Source organism: Nanorana parkeri, unplaced genomic scaffold (genome assembly GCF_000935625.1).
Source record: "Nanorana parkeri isolate BGI_ZX_2015 unplaced genomic scaffold, ASM93562v1 scaffold445, whole genome shotgun sequence".
Classification (NCBI taxonomy): domain Eukaryota; kingdom Metazoa; phylum Chordata; class Amphibia; order Anura; family Dicroglossidae; genus Nanorana; species Nanorana parkeri.
In genome coordinates, this window is record NW_017306713.1 from 458,512 (window position 1) to 479,325 (window position 20,814).

The 20,814-nt window shown below is 41.4% G+C and overlaps 1 protein-coding gene across 1 annotated transcript in view; it reads left to right on the forward strand.

The window, feature by feature from the left end:
• The window catches only part of REV3L (REV3 like, DNA directed polymerase zeta catalytic subunit), a 153,319-nt gene that overhangs the window by 70,580 nt on the left and 61,925 nt on the right, over nucleotides 1-20,814 (forward strand). The window contains exons 3-10 of the mRNA XM_018560288.1: nucleotides 4,151-4,225; nucleotides 8,631-8,796; nucleotides 11,765-11,771; nucleotides 13,323-13,419; nucleotides 14,440-14,534; nucleotides 16,850-16,954; nucleotides 17,776-17,860; nucleotides 19,240-19,382. Of these exons, the coding sequence (XP_018415790.1) occupies nucleotides 4,151-4,225; nucleotides 8,631-8,796; nucleotides 11,765-11,771; nucleotides 13,323-13,419; nucleotides 14,440-14,534; nucleotides 16,850-16,954; nucleotides 17,776-17,860; nucleotides 19,240-19,382 (773 nt within the window). The remainder of the gene's footprint in view (nucleotides 1-4,150; nucleotides 4,226-8,630; nucleotides 8,797-11,764; nucleotides 11,772-13,322; nucleotides 13,420-14,439; nucleotides 14,535-16,849; nucleotides 16,955-17,775; nucleotides 17,861-19,239; nucleotides 19,383-20,814) is intronic.

Here is a 20,814-nt window from a genome sequence, read left to right on the forward strand (position 1 = left end):
TATATATATATATAATTTATTCTGGCATCATTAAAATATTTGAGCAATTAAAAGTGGTATTTAAACTCTCAAACCTACATTGCACAGGAAGTTATTTCTTTACACTTTTGCCCAAACACTTGCAGTCATCATGTTTCCTAACAGCTGACTCACTCTCTCAGCTTGGCTTCCCTGAACTTGCTGTCCAGTACAAGATGACAAGGGACAAACCAGACTCCAGCAGCTGTCCTTCTACTAATTCAAAAAAGACTACTTACTAGCAGAGACAAGGGTGGCTCCATAGGACCCTGCAAGGGAAAGGAGCCCCCCTAAAACAGGATAGCAGGACCAGTGCTCAGAGGACCAGCTGATTCTGCAGGAAACAAACTTTTTACACATCAGGGAGCAACATCCACTGTAAGTGATATACCCTTTTCCTTTAATATCACTTTAAAACTACTTTAACAATTTAGGCAAACATTTTTTACCTATGTGATTTGTGATATTTTGTCAAAAGGTAACTCTCTTAAACTGAAAGGTAAATGTTGACTTTGGGCCTTAAAATTACAATGTGTTATGTAAAAATCCCACTTACGTGATATCCTCCTGTTTGGAACACTTTGCTGATTATACTTTGAGGTCTTTTGGGGATTGCTCTTTCTACTGTGCAATACAAATATATCCATTCACAGCTGCTAAGCTAGGTCTTTCAGGAAGATGCATAAGTGCTAGGATAAGCTATAAGGACTAAATGTGTTGTTTTTTTTGTTCACTAACCAAAAGGAAGTGTACATCCCTTTAAAAGAGGAGATGCTGTGGTCTTAAAGTGGTTACTATAACTCAATAAATACACAGCTCAAAGCTTTCTGAATGTGCCTGGTTTAATGCAAATTAAATTAGACTGACAAGAGCCTTGGTGGTGTTTTTAGAAGCGTGCTTATTCTTTTAATGTGAGGTGCTATCCTTTTCAGCAAGACCTGTGTCCCACTGGTTACCTTTTTTTTTTTTTTTTAATCTATGCCAATCTATAACATACAGTACTGATTGTAGGCCATCATTATACATGATTAATTGGCATATGATAACGAGTTTCTTCTACACTTCTTTGTGTGTAAAATGGCGGCAGTGTTCATTGCTTGCCAGAGGCTTATTAAATGCAATCCAGGCTCTAAAGATGGCAACAGAGATGGAAAAAGAAATTGGTGAATTCCTGAAACCTTTCCTGGACAGATGCTTATATTTACAGAGTATTAAGGCCTCATTCACATAGCTAAGTGTCGGCCCGTACAGATCCGTGCGGTGTGCACGGCTGTATCGGGCCGTTCCTGGGAAGCAGCCTGTTCACAGCAGCCTGTTCTTCTCTATGGGAGTATGCCGCCGTATGCTCACACAAACTGCACATCCGTGCGGGTGTCCGTTCTCGGATGCAGACGGGAACCATCCTGCCCGCGTAAGAGTATGGACAGAAGCACCCTCACGGATGTGCAGCTCAGATAAGTGTACGGCCGGGTACTCCCATAGAGAAGAACAGGCTACTGCGTACAATCATACGCAGCACCTGTCCTTCCCGAGAGCGGCCCGATACGGCCGTGCACGCTGCACGGATCTGTAAGGGCCGACACTTAGCTGTGTGAATGAGGCCTGAATGGAAAGGTCCTGCACAGTTTGAAAGACTTCACTGCCATTAAAGTATTACAAATTCACTTTGACTAATTGTCACTGTATTAATACTCATCTAATTGTATTGGCATGTACTGTATAGTGTGCCTTAAGGAGAGCTTAAACCAAAGCACAATAATTTATTCATAAATACATTTAAATGTGTGATTTATTGTATTTGGTCATGTAACAATAATAGAGGCCTATTTTGCAATATGATGCTTCCATGGGGTCTACATACAAACGTAGTAGATCATACAATCCAAAACTTCACTCTGCCGATACCGCTTGCTCACCAAAATAGCAAAGGAGGGTTCTTGAAGTTCTTGAAAGCAACAGATGGCACCATGTGTGACTAATCACAAATGGAAGAAGGGTTACCAGCACTCCATGGTGAAAAAAAAAAGAAACGTGTAAATCTATTAAAGCGTTGCATAGGTGAAAACAGTTTCAGGGCCCTACTGGGTCCCTTACACATGTAGTCACTGTGTCGCCTTGAGGAAGGGACCCTGCATGCACTGCAAGTACTCTCCTTTGCTGTTTTGGTCAGAGTGCAGTTTTGGATGGTATTCTTTACTAGTTTGTGTTCAGAACCCATGGAAGCATCATATTAATTTGACCGAGCAATGAACACACCCAGTCCTCACATGCTGTGACTGTAAATAGCTTTACACCTGCTGGGAGCTAATTTTTAGCTTTCAGTGTGTTTCTCCAACTCAATAAAAAGAAATTAAAGGAGAATTATGGGGAGAGGGAAATTCACTCCCATAATTAGAGCCGACCGGTGACACTGAAGCTGTCACACGTCGGCTCTATTGATCGAGAACTGAGTGATCACATATTGCTGATCGCTTGGTTCCTGGTCATCTGTCAGTCACAGCTTCCCGCAGGGATCCCCCGCCCTCTATTCCTCCAGCACTGACTGGAGGGGTGGAGGGGCAGATGGGGGAAGGGGCGGCAACTCTAGGCAGAGTCAGCTGTCAATCACTGTCAAACAATATTGTCGGGATCTGTCCCAGGTGCGGTACGGCTCTGCGCTGTCAGCATATAGTGGGCTGCTGAGTTTTGGGTCACAGTAGGACATTAGTATCTGTCTTCCTATGACCCTGAAGAGAAGTATGGCAAAAAAAGGTTGGGCTATACACTGAGTGGCCAGTATATTATGACCACATGACGTTTGTAGGCAAATTAGCTATAATTCGCGCTGAAGTTGGTAGAGGGCCAGACCATTATAAATAGGGAAGCAGGTTGTTTACCACGACAGTAGAAGTGATTTTTTTTTTTCTGAAGATACGGGTAAACAACGCGATATAACAGCCTTTGAACGTGGGATGATTATTGGCGCTCAGAGCCATGCAGTGAGTATCAGCAAAACAGCAGAATTCATTAAATGTTCAAGAGCAGATGTTGTTAAAGTGTTTAAAGACTGGACTGTCAGCCGAAAATCTGGGTCTGAACGTGCGAATCGTGGCCGTCAGCGACTAGTCAATGTTAGGGCAGAACGGAGAGTGGCAAGACTGGTACAAGACAACAGAAGGGCAACAGTGCAGTGTCAGATTCCTTGCATCACCTTTCAACATCTCGTGGAGTCATCTCGTAGCCCAACGAAGTATTGATGGGGTGGTCATAATAATCTGGCCACTCAGTAAAGTTCTCTTTTAAAGCTACATTAATAATTGCCAAAATACAAGAGGCATGCGTATTGTTACTTGAATTTTGTTTGTCGTAGTGTATTTTTATTTTTCCAGATCTGTGCTGTATTCCAACATGACACCAGTCCAACTCTTTGCCTCTGTGTAGGTGTCTCATGTAATAGACTGGTCACTGTGTGTAGAGTGATTGGTGTAGGCCTCGTTCACACCAGTTGCAGTGCGTTTTGACCCAATTCTGGCCAAAACGCACTGCCTCACATTGCGGCCGGCTCACTTTTTAGTGGGGCAGGAGGTGGCGTGGCAGGCAACTGGTGTGAACGGGCCCTTACTGTTGTATATATGTTACCTTGCAGGAATCTTAGGCCAGCTCAAGTATCCAAGGTGGATAGAAACTATGGCATAGAGATCTGACTGTTGGAGCACCTATGAGATTAAAGAAGCCAGGGAGTTATTCATCCTGCCAGATTCCACCTATAACTGAAATATACCTTTTTGGTATGACCGGTCATTTAAGGGTTTATTACTGATAGCTTTAAAATATGTCATCTAGATTTAGGGGCCCATTCACCCCACACAGCGTGCATTAATGTGCGTATAATGCTGGTGTGCATTGTGATCATGCACTTTAATGTTAAAACACATTGCAAAGTGTGTAGGAAAGGACTGGGCAAAAATGACCTGCTTTTTTCAGGACTGAAACGCTAGGGCAAAATGGGCAACATATTCTAACGCAGCCCAACTCTGCTGGTGTGAACGGACCCCGAAAGGTAGGGACTTTAAATGTTACAGACCTATGGCTATGTACCAGCCAGTACTTGTCCTGACGTTACTAACCGTTTGTGTTGTATCCTTTCTTACAGACCTTTTTATGGGTTTCATGAAAAGGAAAGGCAGTTCATGAAGATTTATCTGTACAATCCAGCCATGGTGAAACGGTAAACATTTCAAATTGCCTAATTTTTCTGTTTTCTGTATGGAATGTTCAAAATAAAATGTAACTTGAGAATAAGGTAATATAGATATATAACGAATGTGTACTTTCTTGAGCTGCTGAATGGGGAGGGACTATCACTACCTCATCTTCATTTATTGTATGACTTTGGTGCAGTGGTATTGAGTGCAGAAGATGCAGATAACATTTACAGTTACCAGAAAGCCAGGTGGAATGATGTAATCTGCCTAAAACAATGCTTGTGCGTCTCACAGTAGGTTAGGCTATACTTCACAGGAGCCTCCCTCACACAGGCTAACGTTTTAGTGCAGCCAGTTTGCTGAGCAAGGACACAGTTTCGTATTTGTTTCTTTCCTAACCTTGTGCTGGCATTCACCTTAGAGGAGTGTTGCCATCCTACACTTATTGTTCAATCAGCAAGTGCCTTACTCTCGGGATAAGTTCCCAGTAGTAAAGCCACAAACTACACTATGATTACAGGTGCATAATTATAGTGCTTTGTTTAAGAGACTCATGGGGACTAAATCACAATTCTTTTCTTGTAATTATTTCCCTTTAGGTGCCAGCATCCGTGTGTTGGTGGAAATAGAATTTCTGGAGAGTAGTTTTAGGAACATTTAAAGCATGAGTGTATGCATGTAAGATAGGGAGATTAGATTGTAAGCACCTTAAGTGTAGGGACAGATATGAATGCGCAACAATGTAAAGTGCTGTGTAAATTGTTTGCGCCATATAAATACCTGTAATAAATAAAAATACATTTTAGAAAGCCCCACTATAAGTTTGTGTTCCCACTCACACATAGTAAACCTAAAAACAAATTCTTACATTTCTAGTTTCCTTGGAGCAGACACTATAGGCAGTTTCTATTCTTCAGAAAAAGTTGCACTGTGCAATTAGGAAACAGATTGAGGGACAGTTTATTTTATTTAGTGCATGACCATACAATCTACCACCCTGGCTTTGAATTCTTTAACCCTTTGTTAGGACTGACCGTATACACCTAGTTTCCAACTGATAACAAAGATCTGCCAGCACTGTACAGACAGGGTTTATTATGATAAGCATTCATTTCACAGCCCCCTGATAAACATTACTTGGAAAGGGAAAGCTGAGTAAGATTTTTCAGCAAATATAAATGTAAGCAGACATGTTTAATTTTTTTTTTATGCTATGTGAATGAGATCAAATATAAAGTTAGTGTTACCCCGATTTGGCTGCAAAAGTGTAAATACACTTAAGGGCTTGTTCACACCATTTCCGGACCAGATCTGGAGCAGATCTGCAAACGCGGTGCAGTGCGGTTTTGACGCATATTTAATGATTTTTTGACACGTTCCTGTGCAGTTTTTTTTAAGCTTAAAATTGGCTTTTATGTGAAGTCCAGTGCGTTTACATGCGGTTTGGTGCATTACAGCAAAAATAGTGCATGCAGCACTATTCCCCCTGCACTGGTGTGAACAGAGCCCAGAAATGCCATAGGAATACATTGGGATGTATTTTAGGTTTTGGGCCAAAAGGTTCTGGTCCGGACATGGTGTGAACAAGCCCTAAAGAAGGAACAGAGATTTTTGTTTTACTTTTCATAACTAACTGTATTACAATTGAAGATTGTGGTTTTATTTGCTTAAAACTTTGATACCAGAGATAGCAAGTGCTGTACTGAGGAAATGGTACGTGTTAATAGAAAACACATTTTCTGTATTGCCATTAGCCAAAGTGCAACTCCATAAACCACATTACTTCATCAAGCAACCTTGAAGTGTATTTCCACTTTTGCAGCCAAATCGGGAAACCACCTATTTTATATTTGTTCACATTGCATTACTGCTTATCTTTTACATGTTTGTTTGTTTTCCCCCTGAAAACGTAAGGACTGAAAAACCCTACTTGGTCTCTCCCTTTCTATGTGATGTTTTGGAGGGGTCTGGGGGATTGTGTTTTCCATAAATAACCCAGTCTGTACTGGCAAATTTCATGATCAGTTTTTAGACAGATGTACAGGACTGACTGTTATAACAAATGGGTTAATGATTTAATGAAGACTTGGGTGGCAGCTGTATGTGCTCACTGGTGGCTTTGTTCACCTGTTAAGTTCATCGTCTAAGGCCTTGTTCACACCAAATGCAGAGCAGATCCGGTCAGGTTTCTGCACGCTAGTCTTTTTGATGCGTTTTTGGCTAAAAAAAAAGTTTTTTTAAAAAAGTTTAAAATGGGCTTTCAGTGCTTTCCAGGCATTTGCATGCGTTTTTGATGCGTTTTTGGCTAAAAAAAGTTTTTTTTAAAATGGGCTTTCAGTGCTTTCCAGGCATTTGCATGCGTTTTTGATGCGTTTGCAGATCTAGAGCAGGTAAAAATAGGGCCTGCTGCTGGAGCAAAAAATACCATTGGAATACATTGGACGCAGTTTTGATCCGGTCTGCAACTGATCTGCTCTGCACCTGCTCCGCGCTTGGTGTGAAGAAGGCCTAACAGAGCAGTAGGACTGGTAGTGTTATAATGGGAAATTTTGATGCGTTTTTGGCTAAAAAAAAGTTTTTTTTAAAATGGGCTTTCAGTGCTTTCCAGGCATTTGCATGCGTTTTTGATGCGTTTGCAGATCTAGAGCAGGTAAAAATAGGGCCTGCTGCTGGAGCAAAAAATACCATTGGAATACATTGGACGCAGTTTTGATCCGGTCTGCAACTGATCTGCTCTGCACCTGCTCCGCGCTTGGTGTGAAGAAGGCCTAACAGAGCAGTAGGACTGGTAGTGTTATAATGGGAAAGTATTGCAGAACATGTCCTGTTAATATCAACCCTGATGCATGTCAATGGTAAAGCTCGGGTAAGGGGGATTACATTTTCTTTCTTTTAAAAACCTGTCTTGTGGTAGTCCACATTTCCTTACAGCAGGGATAGGTAAACTTCTTCAGGTCCTCCAGGTGTTGTTCAACTACAAATCCAATTAGGTATTGTAAAGGTGCTCATACACTGCTCGATTCTCGTACGAGAATCGGGCGAAATCCCGCGATCGTACGAGAATCGAGCAGTGTGAACGAAGACGTGCGACAGTTTCTACTGTACGGTCGCACGTCTTTTGTCGAACCAACATGCTCGAAAACCCGCCGAGAATCGTACGATTGTCGGCGGGTTTCTAGCCTGCTCGTCCGATAGCTGCGGAACGGGCCGGGGTGCGCACGCACACACTGCACGTTCTGCATTGCGGTCATCGGAAGCCCGCCCCTCAGCGGGGCGGGCTTTCGATGATCACAAGTACGATCTGCCCGTCCAAGGTGGGCAGATTGTACGAGCTTTCAATAAGCATACGACCATCGCAAGGTGTATGGGCACCTTAAGGCTCTGACAACCACAGTCATAACTCCCAGAGGCAGATGCATGATGGAGTTTGTAGTTTCACTCCAGCTGGATGGTTGAGTTTGCCTACCCCTGCTGTACAGAATCTGCAGTAGACAAGTGGTCTACACTTATGCATAATTGATTTTTTTTTTTTGTAGCATTTCACCACAGATTTCTGAAACTTTGAGGCTCCCTTCACATTGATGTATTATGATAATGTGCAGTAAGACCTGCATGCAGTGGTGAATTGCGGTGCAGTTCTTTTTGAATGCCACCACAATGCACTGTCACAGCAGTGGTCGACCCTTCGGCACTGCAGCACACAGTGCTGTACGTTGCATTGCAGAGCACTGCATTAATATCAGACAGGCACCGTTTTTAAGGTGTACTGCCTTAACACAGTGCATGATTACATGTTGCAATAACGCAGATCATAGTGTAATGATTTGTGTTATTACAGGAGATCCAGCTGCTGAGGAACATGAACAATTTTTCGTTCAAATCCACCTGACACCGTTTGCTCAAACCTAAGTGGCCCATTCATAAAGCAGCATCATGCCCTATCCCTTACAATACCACTACTTTTCTAATTAAAAAAACCCCCAAAACACGGTATTTATAAATGCTCTAAATCTACTTGGTCAGTGCAAACATGTCTTCATTCAGTACCAGCTCCCCCAGGACATTTATGAAGCACTGCTGTGTGTTTTATATTAAAGGAAAAAAACACCTTCTACGAGAAGGAACTCAAACTCTTCCATGTGACATGGTTTACTTCCTATCCACAAGGCTTCTGTACTGCAATATGCAGAGAACACCACCACAGGACATTGCAGGCTCCATACTGTTAACTTGCTAGGACTAGTGTAGATTATTTCTAGAGATGTCCTGCAGTTTGTGGATAGTAACGACTGCCCTGTTATACATGGGGCCCTAACTGTACTTCAAGGTCTCCTGTTACTTTGGTACAATACATCTAAAAGCTGAATATTCTTTTCACATTTAAACATTTTGTCATTTTTCTGTGTTTTTTTTTCTTTCTTTAACCAGAGTGAGTGAACTGCTACAAGGTGGAGCTGTAATGAATAAATGCTACCAGCCTCATGAGGCCCATGTCCCCTACCTTCTACAGCTCTTCATAGACTACAATTTATATGGGATGAACCTGATAAATCTCGCTGCTGTGAAGTTCAGACGGGCCCGGAGAAAAGGTGACGTTTTTGAGCATGATGCTTTATGTAAATTTTAAAGAATTAAGGCCGTGACACACTGCAGGCGAAGCAGCGCGGAGCGGTGGCGCGCTGCCTTTGCGAGCAGTGTGTCATGTCATTTTCTTCTCGGCACCTCAGCTTGCGAGAGCTCGCAGAGCTGAGCGTGCCGAGATGAACAATTTCAACTTCAGCCAATCGGCTCGCGCGTATAAACCGATGCGACGTCTGGCCGGTTGTTACAGACAAGCCGATTGGCTGAAGGCGCAGTCAATCATCTGACTGCACTCGGCTCACACACTGCACGCGAAGCTCCGTGCCGGAGATCTTTGCTTCGCTCTGCACGGCTTCGCGTGCAGTGTGTCACGGCCTTTATTGTTGGAATGACTACGTTTTGACTAATTAGATTGCATTTTGTGATCTGGGTGCTTCTTCAGACTATATCGTCATGATATAGAACTCAAATGAAATATCCTCAGTCCTGGTAAAAAAACAAACAAAAAAAACAACCCCATAGGCTTGGCATAAACCTATATTTTAGGTAACTCATAATTGCTGAAATTTAATTGTGCAATGCAACTCTAATCCTTGACATTATGTTTGTAATTATTATTGTGCTTGTAAATTAAAACCTCTACTGCTCAGACATCATTTAGGCACATTCAGAGCAGAATGTGAACCATTCCACAGGTCATGCCATAGTGTAAATGTTATTTGGTAAAGATTGGGCTGCATGATTGGATAACTCACTAAAACTACAAAGAAGCTCTGCCATCCTTGACCCCTACTATTAAGCAGTTGTATGATGCTTACCCAACTATTGCTTGTGCTATGTTGATGGACTGGGGGCTTGTTCAGACCATAAACAGTGCGTTCCGGAGCGAACAGCTTCTGGAACACACTGTATCGCATCCCTGTGCGTGGCACTGCATTGAAGTTAATGGCACTTCAGCCATGCCTCCACCACCTGTGCTATCGCCCACATCAGAACACATGGCAAACAATGCCTGCGTTCCAGTTTAGTGTGATCTGAAAAAAATGCTGCAATTTTTGGCATGCGTTCTGTTGCGGCCGATCACACTGCGGGTGGGGGGCGTGGCTGCGGTGCCATTGACTTCAATACACCTCCCGCCCCTGAATGCAGGAAGCTGGCTGGGATGTGATACAGTGCGTTCCAGCTGCTGACCACTCTGAAACACACTGTTTATGGTGTGAACAAGCCCTAAGGGTGTCTGTCCCATGGGTGAACAGCTGATTAGCACTGGCAAATGCATGCTCATGGGATCTGTGGAAACATTTAATCCTTATTCTTCCTCAATGCCTAAAAATGTTTCTTACCAGGACCTTGTGTATTTTACTTTAGTTGAAGGAGTTTGTGTCTCCCTAAGATTCTGTAAAAGGCTACATGTCTGATGTGTGAATGCAGGCAAGTCATGATCTTTTAATAAGAGGTCATGTAGCAGCTGCCCCACCTCCCGGCTGCTGCCTGTCAGTTAGTGCATCTGGAATTGATTTAGTGTTCATTCTGGTCAAACAGTACTGAGTCATGCTAGGCTTGCTTTAAATTCTTGTTTCCATGGAGCTGTTTGTAGAACTTTCAGTCAGCTCCTCCAAAGGGCAGAATCCAGAAATATTTTTCCCATAGCTTTCACCTCACTTAGTTTTACTCTTCTTCTTTGGGACTGCTAAAGCTGGGATCATATTGGAGTTTCCAGAGAAGTGTACATACAGTATACAGTACTTTTTTTATACAGCAGAAAGTAAAACCTGTTTGCTCATGCTCTCTCTCCCTTTTGCAATGATCCCTATATTAACATCAATAGAATATCAGGTACTATGTAATCGCAACATACATTACAGTTTTGAGCGAATTGTGTTAGCATCACTCTTGTTTAGGCCTCCTCCTAAGTCAATCCCATATCTATAGTTCTGTGCAGCAATTCTACCCTAATTGACCTTCTGAATCATTTAAAGCCTGTATGCTCACGTTTGAAGGTCTTTCTTTCTTTTAGCTTAGAAGCAGAAATTAATCTTGACAAATTCATGGTCAATGTCTTTATTGATTGCTTAGGACCCAAGTTAACACTGAAATGGAAAGGCAATTATATTTCTTTGTGGCCTGCTTCTTTTTGAATGTGGGAGCCCTGAACTCCAGGCAAATTGCTTAATACACATTTGATTTATGAATATGTAAATTGCTAGTTGCTGATTCATTGTTCAGTAAGCAGACTCTAAACGACATAAGATGATACACTGTTGCTTGCCTGACGTTTTGCTTTAAACAGTTACTAAGGCCTCATTCACATAGGGCAATTTTCTCCGTACAGCGTGAAGGGCCATAGGTGGATGTACCTGGAGCTGCGTAAAGAAGCATGCGGGCAGCTCATTCAACTCTGTGGCGAGGAAGGACCTATGAGAAGGAGCTACTTCCCGCTGGTCAGAGTTTTGACATCCGTGTATGGACCTGGATACATGCTTATTGTTAAATGATCTGCCCCTACTCTTCTTACCTCCGCTCCAGGCTCATCAAAAACCGACCCTTCATGCTCAGCAAACTTAAGAATGCATTCAAGTTACAGTAACTGTCTTAACTGTTAACACAAATGTATCTTATTTGTGTATCACTCAGCTGAATTGATGCTGACCATGTCCTTCCCCCTGGAGGGTGGCTACTTTTGTTTCCCATGCAACGATGCGCAAATGAACTACATTTTTTAATAAACGTTAAGGCACTCTAACACGTTTTGTAAGATTTAACGACTGAGTTTAGTGTCACTTGAAAAAAGAACTCCAGGCAATTTTGTTTTATTAACCCTTGCAGTGGGGCTACCCCCACACTGCAAGGGCTAACTGCTAGTTTTGGTCTAGGGAGAAAAATTTAAAAGTTATACTCGCCCGATCCTCCGAGCCGCATGCTTCTAGACTGGTCCTTCCGGCCTCGCTCCCCCTCCACTGCAGCGGTCTACGGTCGCTGAGTCATCATGTTCTATACACCGTATATAGAACATGAGGATGCCAAGGGACATACTGTCACTGGAGCAGAGGAGGACACTGGCAGGAGGGTCGGTGTCACAGATGTCCAGCTCGGAGGAGCAAGTGAGTATAACTTTATATTCCTCCCTAGACCAAAACGAGCAGTTAACCCTTGCAGTATGGGGGTAGCCCCACTGCAAGGGTTAATTACAATTATTTTTTTTTAAAGCAGAAAGAAAGGAAGATATTTAAAATCTAGATGAGACATGTTTTTAAACGCTCAGCTCAATTTTGTCTTAATTATTTAGAAAGAAATAACGAACAGGAATACTAACTAATAATAATAACTAACAAGTTACCCATTTAATAACTGGCATAATTATTTATAGGTTCTGTGCTTAAAGGAGAACCATGAGGTGAGTGATTTCCACTCATCCACATAGTTAGAGCCAACCTGTGGCAAAGAAGCTGTCACAGGTCGGCTCTATTGGTCGGGAAGTGAGCAGAATCATGCAGCCGATCCGCTCACTTCCCGCTCTCTCCCTGAAGTGAGCGGTGACTGTCAGCCATGGCTCCCGGCAGGGATTTCCGCCTCACCTCTCCAATCCTCCAGTGCTGAGTGGAGGAACGAACAGGGGAGGAGGCGGGCACAGCTGGCTCTGCCTCTATATAGGCGGAGCCAGCTGTCACTCACACAGCTTGGTGGATCTCGACAGTATTGTCGGGATCCGTCCTGGCTGCGGTTTCTTTCGGTATATCGCGGGCAACAACCTGCTTTATACTGAGCTTTGGGTCATGGGAGGAGGTTAGTATATGTCCTCCAATGACCATAAAGAGAACTATGGGGAAAACCCACTTACCCCATAGTTCTTTTTAAATGCCGCTAAAAATGATATTTGTCACTAATTTATGTTAGGGTAGGTTTGACTACTAATGAAAGCTTACATAGGACAGTAGACTGCACTGGAAATATCTCTGCTCCTTTACAGGTGTCCTTTTTGTCTGCATTTGTGTGAAATGCCTCTAGTAAAATTCACCTAATTTACTTTTTTGGTGTAGGCATATAGGCTCTTTAAAGTTTGAACTTTTTTTTTCTTTTAGCTTAAGCAGGTACCAAACTGCTTATTCATTTCTTTCCACTTCAGTTATGTCTGTTGCTAAGCAAGACCTTCTTGGTACATTTACATTATGAGGAGTTATCTAATGTCCTGCCACTGCAGTGTTCACATTAACCCTTCTGCAAATGATTCTCTTCATTGTTACAGAAAAGGGTAATACAAAAATTGCTTCTGTCTTCTTTAGAGAAGTGAATATATCAATGTGTTTGTCGGTTTTATCTGTCTTTTACCTCTTCTAGATTTGTTTTGCTCCCCTCGTAGCCTTTGGTATTTTGCTATTTTACTTGTTATATTGGCATTTGTTTTTCCTACTCTGGTATTTTGCTGTAAAATGTAGTCAGTGCATATCAAATGTAACTAATATGCTATTCAGCATGGTAATGCAAAGAATAGAACAAAGCAAAAGATTTTATATTTCTGGTATTGACTTCTGTTTTTTTTAGGGGAAGGGTCACAAGTCTTAAAAGATCATGGACATCCCACCCAAGGAAGCTCTTTTACAGCCACATATACGCAGTGGGAAGAAGAAAACATCGCCAGGTTTGCAAATATGAGCACAAAAAATTATTACTGCACTTGTGACATTTGAATCTGGTTTTGTAAGACCAATTTGTGCAAAATATAAGGAACACTTAATTACACTTAATACTCAAACCATACTGTGCATTTAAGGCCACTAATAATAAATAGTTAAAGCATATCTAAGCCCAGAAACAAAAAGTTACTTTATTCCAGCTTACCAGTCCTTAGATAAGGTGGCTGCTTTTTATATTTTCACCTGGTAATTTTGCCAATAACACGTACTGTCCTAGGGTGACAATATTCGCTTACCGCACTGTATCTATGGAGTAGAAACATTGTCACCCTAGGCAGCTCCCCAGTTTTGAACTACCCCTATCCTTATTTCCATTGCATAGGGGCCTTTGCTTCTAGTTTGCAGAAAAATATTTGAGAAAGAGGATGGTTTATATTTTCTGTACTTGTGTTGTTTTATTATACACTGGCCGTTTGGTTCTTGCTCCACAATGTTGTACTTAAAAAGGATTATCACACCTTAGAAAGACTCAAAATAGTGTTCTTGGAGAAAATTGATAGATTATATAATACACAATGAAAAGTAAAAAAGAACACCTTTACATAAAGTTAATTAAACTATATACAGTATCAGACGGTTATTTTAAATTGAAGGAATAGAAGAGGAAGTCTATGTGACCATGACCTTTCAAAGTCATTCCATCATAGAGAAAGAACGTAAAGCTCTGTTCTTTGTTACCAATGGTACAAGCTTCAGCATACTTTGTTCTTATTGCACGTTTGCATACCAGCAACCAAAGCATATGACCACAATTCTCTTAAGAGGCTTGCAAAAAAATATATAAAAGTAAACACTGCCGTATTGTTTCATGTAAAGTAATAGCTACTTTTTGCTAGTGTCCTTGGCGGTTGTTAACTGAACAAGAACACTTGGATTTAATGGTTTGCAAACAAAACCAAACGAAAATAAGTCAAAGCAATATCCATGACCTAACAGAGTTGTGTAAATTACTGTACATCTTACAGCTCTTTACTACTGGAGGGAGTAGAGCCACAGAGCACATGTGAGATAGAAGTCGATGCTGTAGCTGCTGATGTACTAAATCGTCAAGAGATTGAAGGTATGTTTTCTTTTTTTATCAATAAATCTGTGATTTTTATCTTGGAAATATTTCTGCAGTATGGACTTTTCTTATTGGTTAAAATAGATGTAAAGCCAATTCCAAAAAGCTCAGATAATCTTTTAACTTGTTAATGTAATTTAAAAAACAAGTCTTTTTACAACTTTCATTAGTATACCTGTCAATACTGCCGTGAAGTTTCTTCCAGTTATAGGCTAAGGTCCTGACTGATCATCGTCAGACAACAGTCTGTAAACACTGAATTAAAGCTGAAAAGCTTGACCACTAAACCGCTCTGCATATCTGTTCCACCATAGCACCAGCTTTTACTGCCCAATAGAGCTCTAGTAGAATGAGCCCGGACACCTAAAAGGAGCTCCAATTTTATTGCCAGATCTGCTTCCCTGATTGCGATCTTGCTCCATCTTGCAATGGAACTCTTTGATGCTTTCAGTCTTCTTTCTTTTTTTGCTCCTGCGTCTGCATGTACAAAAAGAAACTTTGTTACGGAAGTAGATAATGGCTTGACAGTCTCTCTGGTAAGAGCCTGATAAACAATTGAGAGATCCCATCTATGAAAGCTCTTCACCAAGACTAGCCTTGATCTAGCCACTGCCTTCTAGGCAGCTAGTGTGAACCATGGTCAATCTTCTTTCCAAGAAAATACTTAGGGCTATAGTTTTTACCTGCAAGCTACTGACAGCAAGGCCTTTTTCAACCCCATCATTTTACTTAACGCACGCAGAGGAAAAAACTCTCCACACTTAATGTATTTGATTTCTTTCAAGTCCCAAAGAAATAACTAATCACTCAATTGAAAAGACCCTTCTAATTCAGTAGCTTCTTCTCCGATACCAAACTGCTAGATTTAACTGTCTAATATGAGGGTGAAGTGTTGGACCTTGTGACAGCATATCATCTCTTAGCAGATGTATTACTGGAGGTTCTACTGCTATTAGATGAAGAGTCAAGAAGCATACTCTTTTTGGGCCAGAACGGGATTATCAGAACAAGGTCTTTTTGCTTACTTCAGCAGCCCCCTGGTCACCTGTGAAATGCATAGCAAATTTGAAAGTTCATTGACTGAGCTGAAGAATCTATATTGAAGGTTACATCTTTTATGTTCAGGGCAGAGTATTGTACGGAAGTATAGGCGGTGTCACATATCACTCCTCGATCTTCTGCTGGCATGAAACTATCACATAACCCATAAGTCTTTGATGAGATTAGGTTTGAATTTTCAAAAATTAAGTAACCATCCCAAATTAAGCGCAATCTGCAGATCTGCGCTAAGCATGCATAATATTGCGTCTTCCTCTAGCTCAGCGGTCGCTAACCTTTCGGACCTCATGGACCACTAAATTCATAATTTTAAATCCCGTGGACCACTAATATGAATTTTTAAATATATAATGTTTTTATCGTTCAGTAAGTTATGCAAGGCTTTTATTTCTGCAGGTAGGAGGTTGTCTGTAGTTTTTTTCTGTTGTGTGGTAACAAGGGATGCTACTCACGTGCGGAAGCTTTCAATGTAATTGTCCAATTTGATGTTATGTCCTGTTGCAGGTGTAAAACCTTTGTTCTTTTTTCTGCTGTCCCGGCTGCATGTGGTGTTATCTTTGTCAAAGAAAAATTCCTTGAGCCTCAGTCTTCTAAAGAATTCTTCCAAGTCTGAGTACAATTGTATGTGGTCCAGTTTGGTGCTTGGACAAAATGTAAGCCCCTTGGATAGGATTGCGGTTTCCTGTATTGTGAGGTGATGATTTGAGAGGTTGACAATCTCATTATTGTCTGAGCTGCTTTCACTGTGGTTGATCATTTCAGCTTGGATAGGGACATAGGTAGTTACAGAGGATGAGGTGAAATTGGTTAATCTTGTTTTTGGGACGTCTTTATTCTGTGCAAGGTTTGCCACATTTCATTGAGCGAGAGAGAAAAACAAACATGCAGTTTCTTGTTAAGACATGTACACACATGAGAATATATGAGGAAACAAAAAATATGAGAACATATCTATATATACACATACATACATAGGTGCAGGTGTGACTGCAGGAGTGGCAGTGCTGGTGGAGGGCCTGGGAACCACCAATATGTTCACCAGTGGTCCACGGACCACCATTTGTTGACCTCTGATCTAGCTTATCTTATATTGTAATCCATAGAAGATGACAGAACTGAATATGTGAAGAAATCACTGTTCCTTTAACATAAGCATGGGGTATAATCTTTTCCTTTCAAAAAAGGGTCAGCATGTGTCTCATTTATGAAGCATGGTGCTTACCACATGTTTTGTATTGTGTTTTTACCTTTAGCTCAGATAGGGAAGAATCCTGGTCTGCAAGCAATATGGGAAGATGAGAAACAGCGTCGTAGAGAGAAGCAGCAATCTTCTCAAATCGGTGCACCAGAATCACAAGGTAACTTTACTAATAACAGTATAACTATTGGTCTATAATATTTGCAATATGCCACCATTAAAGCTTAAACAAATAATATAGGTTCCCTGAAATAAAAAAAAAACTTTTTTTTTTTTTTTTATAGGGCTTTATTCATATTTTGTCTTCTGGTTGATCCCAACAGTCAGCCAACCATTTAGTTAAAGTGGTTCTGTCATGAGGAAAGTATAGGGGGCTGCCATTGCTGACCTCCTCCTTCTTCCTCCTTCTTCTTCCGGCATGAATTATTTCTGAGTCTGACCTGGAACAAACATAGTTAAGGAATTATGACATTCTTTTACAGCAGGTTTGTTTGATTCTGTGACTCAAAAATATTGAAACAGACACAGCAGTTGCAGCCCCCATACTTGTCTCATGACGGAGTTACTTTAATTTTAAATTAAACCTTTCCTGAAGCAGTCATGGAAACTGCCATTACTTCTCATTTGCATAAAACAAAACAAAAATGTTTACATTTTGAAAATAACTAGCTAAAAAAAGGCTCTTTTAAACAGGTGAGTGTAATGACATTTGTCTCATCTCACGCATGCACCATATGACATTACATTCATCTATTTAAAAAGAGGGAAAAAAAGCTTCTTTTTTTTTCTTTGCCCTGAGATCTCAGTTTAGAAGCGAGATTTCCCTGGAAGGTGTAAAAGTAAAAGGTAGTACATATTTATAAGAATTATGTATACTTACCAGTATCTTTGCACTTTTCTAAATATATATAGTCATTGACTTGTAGATGTGTGTGGAGGTTTTATTGCTTCTGATTAATGTTGATATGTTTTTGTCTAAAGATCGTGGGTTTGTGGCTGTGACAGAAAGTGAAAAAATGTTTCAGAAGAGACTAAAAGAAATCCTTAAACAAAATGATTTCTCGGTGTAAGTATTAACTTCCAGAGGCAAGGTGGTGGAACTAAATCATTTCTGCCAGTGAGGATTTTCTCTTGTTTCTGGTGACTATTTATTTCTTCATAAATAAGTTTGTTTTCTCTAGTGTGTCGTCTTAAATGACATTCAAACAACTTCTTAGACCAAACAACCAGTTTTACAGGCCAGTATATGCTATGTTACTCGAATAGTGACTGCATCTGATTGGATACACTGTTTGGCTGATATTTTTCCATCCAGCTCCTTCGATTTTTTTTTATCAACCTTTGTTATGGTAGTGTCGACAAGGCCACCCACGGTTTAAATAGAATTTGAGGCATGTTTTGGCCAGCTGTAGGGGTTGGGTCAAGTGCTGAGGGTTAAATTAAGGGTTAGGTTAATTGTTAGGATTCAGAATAAGTTAGGCTTAACTTAATTAGCACCCATTCACTATTAGCGTTACCTTTGAATGCATGGTCAACATATCTTAACACAAAGTGGCACTGCACTGTTTTTGTCCACACAGCGCACCATAAGCAGAGAGAAGTCACATCTGTGGATTTTGTTGTACTATAGTGCTGATGTGTTGCTTCTTGCTGTATACCTGTGTTTTGGGTGTTATTCAGAATGAATAGCAAAACATACACAGAGCACAATACCACAACACAACATAAATACAACTTTTAGAGTTAGATAAAGGGTTGGGGTTGGTAACAGTTTAGGAAGAACACACATTTTAACCTACACTTGTAGTCAGAGTCTGCTTACCTGACTCGGGAAACGCATGCTTGGTAAGGACCTTCTGACAACCGGAAAACCTGAAGCCTACCGTATGCTTCCTTCCTATGTACTGAAACAAAATAGACAAATATGCAAACATACAGACCTGAGGTGTGCCATGGTCCGGATGGACAGTATGCCAATAAGGGGGCGTACTCCGAGTATGAGATGTGAAAATCATGGGATGGGAGGGAGGGTCGCGCTGCTAGATCCCTCACGTACCCGGAAGCCTGAGCAGGCGGTTTATGAAGGCTGGGGATGCGCAGACTCCTCCCACAAATACAGGCTTAACCAGTTAGCCTTAAACTTATTTTCTGTGCCAAGATCCCCATGATGAAAATCACTGTACTAGGACTGAAGACCAATGCACGCTGCCTTCTGCAATCTTACTGACATTTCTACTCTATATAGTACTAACAATTATAATATCTGTTTTTGGGTTCCTTTAATAGACTCCAGAAAGTGCATATAATTGCATATAGAGTATGTGTTTGATTTTATCTGTATAATATGTATAGTAGTGTATCATATACGTAAATGCAGAGAAGACTTTTAGAAGTAAAACCCAGCAGTTCAGTTTTATGTGTAAATCACTCTGTGTCACCAAACAGGTCCCTATCTAACTCCATGGATTACAGTAGCCTGTCTGATGAGTACTCTGTGGAACTGACTTTACATTCACAGTTAGAGACGACAGAGGCCATTCCTTGCACTCCAGCTAATGTGGTGGAGGTACACCGGGACCAGTGGGAAAGTAAGTTCACTTTTCACAAGTCTTTCATGTTACTTTCCATCATTCAATGTTATGAGTGGCTATTTTATCCATGTAGTAAGGTGCTTTGCTTATTTGTGTAAGGTGTTGGAAAAAAAAAAAGAGTATATTTCCTGGATTGAAGATGTAAAAAGATGTACAAAACGTTAAATAGATTTAGGGCCGGTCCACATGAGTTTCAGGTCCGGATCTGCAGACGCGGTGCTACCGATGCAGTGCGTTTTGGCCGCGTTTTTGATGCGTTCCAGTAAAAAAAAAAAATATTTTTTTTTTTTGCTGGAGTGGGGCTGTTAGTATGTTAGCTGCAGTGCAGTGCGTTTATGCCGCGTTTGCGTTTCCTGACCGTACAAAATGTGACATGCAGTATTTTTCTGTCGTAAGCTGAACGGACTGGGCACATGAGAACTGGAGCCCATAAAACAACATAGGGATACATTGGGATGCATTTTGAGTGCAGGAGCGCACGGATCAGGTCAGCACAGAAAACGGACGTCGTGTGAACAGTCACTAAAAGGCACAATAGAAACCAGTGAATCTAGCCATACACAAGCAATCAACCCTAAACTTTCTATCTACCCTAGTTTAGACATGGACAAATAATGTACACAATTGATTGTTACTTAGCTTTAAATTAGGAACGTTAGTCGGTCCTGATGGTTGATGCATGCTCCTGCAATAGTCAAAATGGAGTTTTTGCTTGGTCAATGAACACTGGCAAGGTTGCCTGCTCTTCTTTCACTCTTGCAGCTCGGTGTGTACTTCTCAAACACATGGTTGTATGGTAACCCTTTCCTGCCTTCCTCTTTTTCCTGCCAACATCACTTCCTATTTAACCAACCCTTTCAAACTAGTAGGCAAGTGAATTAGCATTTAAGTAAAGGAAGCCCAGCCACTAGGGATACACCAATACTGTTTTTTCCGTATCGAGTACGAGTACCGATATTTTTTTTTTTCTGGTACTTGCAATACCAAGTCCTTGTGCCGTGTGCCCCGATTATCAGGAAGTCGGGCGGCAGATCATGACCCTTCCAGCTTGATCATGACAGGCTTCCTGATTGCCTGTGAAGCCGGCGTTCTAGCGAAAGAACACCGGCTTCTCTTGCTGAGGCTGCCTGGCTTTCTAACCAATCAGGAAGCCAGGCGGCGAATCATGAGATACTGTCCAGCTTCCTGATTGGTCAGGAAGCCACACTGCCTAGCAATCAGGGAACAAAGGGATGCGAGTCATGAGGTGCCGCCTGGCTTCCTGATTGGTTAGGAAGCCAGGCTGCCTACCAACAAGTGAAGCTGGCTTTTTAGCCAATCAGGAAGCCAGACAGCTTGTCATGACCCGCCTCCATGCTTCCTGATTGGCTACGAAGCCATCTTGTTCCTAGGCAATCTGGCTTCCTGACCAATTAGGAAGCTGGGAGGG